This window comes from Notolepis coatsorum (assembly GCF_963971535.1).
Source record: "Notolepis coatsorum genome assembly, chromosome: 15".
In the NCBI taxonomy this organism is placed as follows: Eukaryota; Metazoa; Chordata; class Actinopteri; order Aulopiformes; family Paralepididae; genus Notolepis; species Notolepis coatsorum.
In genome coordinates, this window is record NC_140179.1 from 21,892,960 (window position 1) to 21,899,770 (window position 6,811).

The 6,811-nt window shown below is 45.1% G+C and overlaps 1 protein-coding gene across 1 annotated transcript in view; it reads left to right on the forward strand.

The window, feature by feature from the left end:
- The window catches only part of LOC311241968 (sodium- and chloride-dependent GABA transporter 2-like), a 99,056-nt gene that overhangs the window by 54,262 nt on the left and 37,983 nt on the right, over positions 1–6,811 (forward strand). Inside the window, exons 9-10 of the mRNA XM_084330925.1 lie at positions 2,360–3,352; positions 3,867–4,089. Coding sequence (XP_084187051.1) covers positions 2,360–3,352; positions 3,867–4,089 — 1,216 coding nt within the window. The remainder of the gene's footprint in view (positions 1–2,359; positions 3,353–3,866; positions 4,090–6,811) is intronic.

Below are 6,811 nucleotides of genomic sequence, written 5' to 3' on the forward strand. Positions count from 1 at the left end.
ACGCAACAGAAGATTAATAGTAGTAATAGTGATAGTAAAGGGTTAACCTTCTGTTGTGTGGCAGTGAAAGGGTTAACCTGCTGTCGTGCGGCAGTGAAAGGGTTAACCTGTGTATTGTCGCAGTGAAAGGGTTAACCGTTCTGTAGTGCGGTAGTGAAAGGGTTAAGGAAAGAACCGATGTGGTTCTTGTATAGTATAGTTTAAACTTTAGATATAGCAAGTATAGCATAAGGATATAAAGTAAAAACGGTATATTGTATAGTAGTGTACATAGGACCCAGTGCCTTAATCCGTAGCTAACATTGTAGTGCACTATCTCAGGACTTTAGCATGTCTATTTTATTATGCCTATTTTATGTCTATTTTATTACCTGTTTATTATGTCCATTTTATTATTAGTATTATTGCACAATCAAAGTGGGCATGGCCACCCGCATTTCACTGTATGCCCTGGTATGTATGTGACAAATAAACCTCTTGAATCTTGAATCTACATTTTAGCTGTGTATCTGTCAATCCTGAGTTCTGAGCTAATGTGCTACTTTCACTCGAGAGTGTAGGCTTTTGGGGGTTTGGAGTCACCTGACAAAAATCATTTAGAAATCGGCTTAATTCATTATTCTCCATAAGAGAGCTCTAACATATTCCGACGTGCCAAAAGAAATGCAGAGATTCAAGTCGATTTATCGCTACGTTTGAACTTAGTATAAATGTACATTATAGCTACGCTATTTTTTTACTTAGTATAAATGTACATTATAGCTACATTATGTTTGAACTTAGTATAAATGTACATTATAGTTATGTTTTAACTTAGTATAAATGTACATTATAGTTATGTTTGAACTTACTATAAATGTACATTATAGCTACATTATGTTTGAACTTAGTATAAATGTACATTATAGCTACGTTATGTTTGAACTTAGTATAAATGTACATTATAGTTATGTTTGAACTTAGTATAAATGTACATTATAGCTACATTATGTTTAAACTTAGTATAAATGTACATTATAGCTACATTATGTTTGAACACATCTGGTGTGACAGGCTGCAGCTCCGGGTTGGTTGCCGGGCAGAAGGCAGTAATACATTTATTTTATAGCCACAGCTGCTTAACGAGAAAAGAGACGTTCTACACAAAAGTGACATTCTCTCTCTCACACATTCCCTCTTAGTTGGGTCAAGAACCAACATTCTGTGACCATTCTCTGGCTAAGATGTTTTGATGATTGATTTGATTTCTATGGACCTTTTATAAAATATTTAGCCCCTGCGTCCCTCCGAAAAATCCCGGCATTTTTTGTCAGATGGCCAAATCGAAAATATCTGCTGACGCCATCTTGAAAAATTTACTTTTGATCCAGAGCACCTAGAATCATGTATGAATACACTTTTTTGTGTAAGTCAACCATGACGATTCCAATTCTGACATTAGTTTGACTCTATGACATCAATTTAACCCAGAAATCCAAGATGGCCACCATCCAGTAGAGCAAAAAATGTAGAAAGAGACAGCAGAGCGAAAATGTAACTTTTGAATGGGAAAGTAAGATTTGGTGTTTGGGCAGGGCTTCAGACTAACAACTTTCCCAATAGCTAGCTAGCTAGCAACAACAACTAGTTAGCTAATATAGTCATTGTAGCCCTGTGTTTGGGGTTTGTTAACCCTTGTGTTGTGTTCGAAAGCTGTTTCTTTCAGGAGTTATTTTGATGATGTTCTGAGCTTGTGCTCAGCCTTCTGTTTCAAAAGGTATCTTGGACCACGCTATCTCGCCATTCCTTGACATGAAGAACTCCTGTTGACCTCGCTCATCCAGGCCTTCTTCTTCAATAGACTGCGAGTGTGTGTGTGTGTGTGTGTGTGCACATACGTGCGTGTGCACATGTGTGTGTGCGTACGTGCGTGCACTATCCCTTCATACAATGGGTTTCACGCTGGCTTGAATATGGAGCAGAGGAAGAGCAAGGCTTATTTTCATACATCTTACAATAAACCGCCCAACAAGTCAGTTGTGAATGACATCATGGAGAAGCTGTCTACCATCATCGCAACTAAGCACATGCCCTTCGCCTTCTTAGTGTGAGATCATCCTGTGTACGTCCTCATCACTCTGCTCAAAGCCGAGAACCCAAACAAGTACCATGATGACATTGTACCCTTTCTTGGTCCCTTCCATACACAGTGTGTGATGATGAGTGCTATCTACAAGCGCTACAAGGGGAGTGAGCTAGGAGATGTACTTGTGGCAGGAGGAGTTATTGCAGAGGGCTCCGTCGACGTGCACTGAAAGGCAAGCATTACAAGAGGTGGCTGCGTTGCTTGAGGCTCATCTATGAGGCACTCATGAGTCAGCTGGTAAAGGGGAGGCTCATGCCCAACCTGGCTGATGAGACAAGGGAGAACCTTGAGATTCTGAGAGATATGAGTCTCTCCCAAGAACCCCGTGCAGCTGCACATGCGGCACTGGAGGATGATACTGACCTCGAGAGCCTCATCACCAATTTATTCACCCAGGTGGAGGCCAGTGACATGGCGGACTACTGGAGGGACTTCCTGTCTATGACGGATGCACTCATGCAGAATGTGCATGCAGTACATATCTGCAACTTGGATGAGTATGTCAGCTCTCTGCGTGCCATGCTGCCATGGATGGTAGTGTACGACAACAATAGGTATGGAAGGTGGCTGCCTGACTTCTGGGCAATGCTGACAGCTCTCCCTGCTGATCAGGTCGCCTTCCTTCGTACTGACTTCACTCAGTCCATCACAGGCAACCCCTACTCCAACATGGCCTGGGACATGTGGATCGAGTCTACAATGAACAAGGGCAGCAAAATGAAGTCTGGCTGGCTCTCCATCCTCCAGAATGAGAAGCAGCTGCTGGTGCACTCCAGAAATGTGAACAATTTGGCCAAGATCCGGGTGGCTCACAATGCCCTGGCCACACACAAAAAAGCCAAGAAGAAGCACATAGAATGTGGTCCGAAAAGGATGAGAGAAGATGAGCAGCGAGTGCAGGACCTGGTCACATGCATGCATGAGTTTGATTCCTTCCCATTTGATCCAGCCTCACCCACCCTCCGCACCCTACAGTCAGCCATGCCTGCCTCTGATGAACTCATCGCGGACTTCAACTCAGCCTATGCTGTGGGAGAGGAGAAGTTGACCAGCTTCTTGCAAGACCGAGTGTTCAGTAAGAAAACCTCCCTCCATGCACCTGTCCCTCTGAGCAAACGCTTGACATTTGCCAAGCAGCCCTGCATGGAGAAGCCCGGGGAGGAACTCAAAGCAAGAGCTGCTGAGATGGAGTGGAGTGCTCTCAAGGCAGTGATCGACCTGGTTGAGGTCAGTCAACTTGTGAATCTCTCAGAGTTGCTGGAACATCGTGTTGTCGAGGAATGTGTGGCCTTATTCAACTCCAATGGCACATATAGGAAGACACAGAAGAGCAAGCTCATTCAGAAGCTCTCTCTCCAATCTGTAGATCTGCAAGAACCCTACACCGCTCTTGTCGACATGGGCATGATCTGGAGGATGGCAACCCCATCAGCAGACACAAGATGGCACCCCATACAAGTGGTTGGACTATGTCCACAAGGTATCATCCATCATCCTTGGCCGCCATGGTGATGCTGACCGTATTTTCTGTGTAAATGACCCGTACGACGCAGCATACTCAACTAAAGATGATGAGCGAGATCTGCGGGTACAAGGTAAGGTACATGTCCCCAACACCTACATGAAGCTGGGCGACCCCTTCCCCTCTGCCAGAGAGTTCAAAACACTGCTGTGTAGCGTCAGAAAGAGGGGGCGGCTACAAAAAGTAATATGCAGCTATCTGACTGACCTTGTTGCACAGGGTGTAGATACAGAGATCGTCTACTCTGTTGGCTCCCACTGCACCAACTTGTCAACCCAGCAACCAATGCAGAACTACAGCTTTGACCAGTCTGAGGCTGACACCATCCTCTTCTCTGCTTACACAGTTCTATGTGAGTCAGGCTACAGTGGCCCTGTGGTCATTGATGCAGCCGACACCGATGCCTATGTCATGGCAGCGGTCATCTCTCAACAGCTGCCCAGTATGCTCTGCATCAAGAGAAAGCAGAACACGGTCTTTTTGTATTGTATTGTATTGTGCAGCTACACTGCATTACAGGCTGTGATGCCAATTCAGGCTTCTATGACAAGGGTAAGTCGTCGGTGTATGACAAGGTGGCAAAGAGCCCTATGGCACGACGGCTGCTCTCGCGGTGTGGAGATAGCCTTGACCTTGAGGAGGAGGTGCTAGAGGAGCTGTTCGAGTTCACACGACATGTTATTTATGGCGACAAGAAGAGTAGCACCATGGCTGAGGCCCGTGCCACAAAGTGGAAGAGAATGAAGAACAAATCATTCATCCATCTCCCTCCAGATGCAGATAGCCTACGCCAACACTGCCTCCGTGCCAACTACTTGGCATATCTAGTGCGCCACCCCTCCCTGAAGCGACACCCTTCGCCACTCGGACATGGCTGGGAGCTGGTGGGTGGTCGCTGTCGCCCTGTCCGCCACACACGACCTGCTCTCCCATCACATCTACCTGCACCAGGGCCAGCTGAAGAAAGTGAGAAAGAGGAGAGTGAGGAGGATGATGATGAGAAGGGAGATGATGATGTGAGGAGGGGTGATTCATTGGAATCTGATGATTCAGAATCTAGTGAGGCAGAATGCTCTGATTCGGACTGATCATGACATGTTTAAAGTGGTTTCATTGTTGGGGCGCTCCAGTAGCACACCACATAGCGTGCTGAGTCGCGAAGCGGTCGTCCCGGGTTCGTTTCCCAGTCCCGGCGACCATTTGCTGCATGTCTTCCCTACCTCTCCTCCCGTTCTCCCTCTCTCCCTCTATCTGTCCTGCGTGGCCAGAAAAATCTGAAAATGCTATAAAGTTAAAAAATAATTAAGTAAAAAAAAGAAGAAAAAAAAAGTAGTTAATCTGTTCAAGTTACAGCTATTTAAGAGAGCGTATTTTGAAGTATAATTAGTTATCTTATCATACTGTACATTCATCAATTATTTTGCTGAGATCCTTATGAAGGTAGTTTAAAGTACAGCAGTACCATGATAAAATTGCTTTTGACATTAAAAGTAACATTTTCGCTCTACTATATGGTGGCCATCTTGGATTTCTGGGACAAATTGATGTCATAGAGTCAAACTGATGTCAGAATTGGAATCGTCATGGTTGACTTACACAAAAAAGTGTATTCATACATGATTCTAGGTGCTCTGGATAAAAAGTTAATTTTTCAAGATGGCGTCAGCAGGTATTTTGGATTTGGCCATCTGACAAAAAATGCCGGGATTTTTCGGAGGGACACGGGGGCTAAATATTTTATAAAAGGTCCATAGAAGTCAAATCAATCATCAAAACATCTTAGCCAGAGAATGGTCACAGAATGTTGGTTCTTGACCCAACTACTCTGTCTCACTTTCTATTTCCCTCTCTTACTCTTTCACCCATCTGCATCTCTCTGCTCCCCCCCCCTCTCTCTCTCTCTCTCTCTCTCTCTCTCTCTCTCTCTCTCTCTCTCTCTTCTCTCTGTATCTTTTCTCTCTCTCTGTGTATCTCTCTCTGTATCTCTCTCTGTCTCTCTCTCTGTCTCTCTGTCTCTCTATCTGTCTCTCTCTCTCTGTATCTCTCTCTGCCTCTCTCTCTCTATCTCTCTCTCTCTCTCTCTCTCTCTCTCTCTCTCTCTCTCTCTCTCTCTCTCTCTCTCTCTCTCTCCCTCTCTCTCCGTGGGTTAAGAAGCTCACAGCATGATGTCACACAAACGTCCACACACCACGTTGTCAGATTAACATCTGCCTTTTCAAACAACTCTGTCACAGGCCAGTTGCTGCATCATGTGATCTCGTGACTGACGGCAGGATGTTTCGTTTCAAACAACTCTGTCACAGGCCAGTTGCTGCATCATGTGATCTCGTGACTGACGGCAGGATGTTTCGGATATATCTCGTTTTCAGAAGAACATCTCACATCTGGCTCTCACAGTCACAGAGGAAGAAGTCAATGCAAACATATTGTATCTATAAAAGACAGTCATACAGCAGAGAATCCAGTTACACACTCATGCGGGGGGGGGGGGGGGGGGGGCAGAGTTATGCAGTTCAGCTGCATAATAGTCCTCTCTGAGTCTGTTTTATATAGTGACGCTTTCACTGGAGTTCTGTTGCTAGGGAACAGGTTGAACCCGAGGCATTTCCTATCAATAAACTTGGGTCCCTTTCACTACCACACTACAGAAGGTTAACCTTTCACTACCACACCACAGACGATTAACCGTCCGTCTGTACAGTGTGGTTGCGAAAGGGTTAACCCTTTGTCGTGTGGCAGTGAAAGGGTTAACCCGTTGGTAGTGTGGTAGTGAAAGGGTTCAAATGTATAATGTCACTTTGAAACCTTCTGTGTGTGTGTGTGTGTGTGTTACATGATGCAGCAGGGCTGAACAATGAATGGAATCTGAATTTGAATATGGCTCAGTGCAATAATATGATCAATATGAAAATCACAGGAGGCTGTGCTGCTATGGGTTGAAGTGGGGGGGACACGGAGAGGAACTGTGGGAACCTGATTTGAAAGGAATGTTGAAAGTGAAAGCAGTTGTGGGTCAGAGTAGAGTTGCGCAAGATGCTGTTACTCAGGGCGTAATGATGGTTTTTGTAGTCTAGCTGCACAAGGAAACGTAACCCTTAACCGTCGGTAGTGTGATAGTAAAGGGTTAACCTTCTGTAGTGTGGCAGTGAAAGGGTTAACCTGCT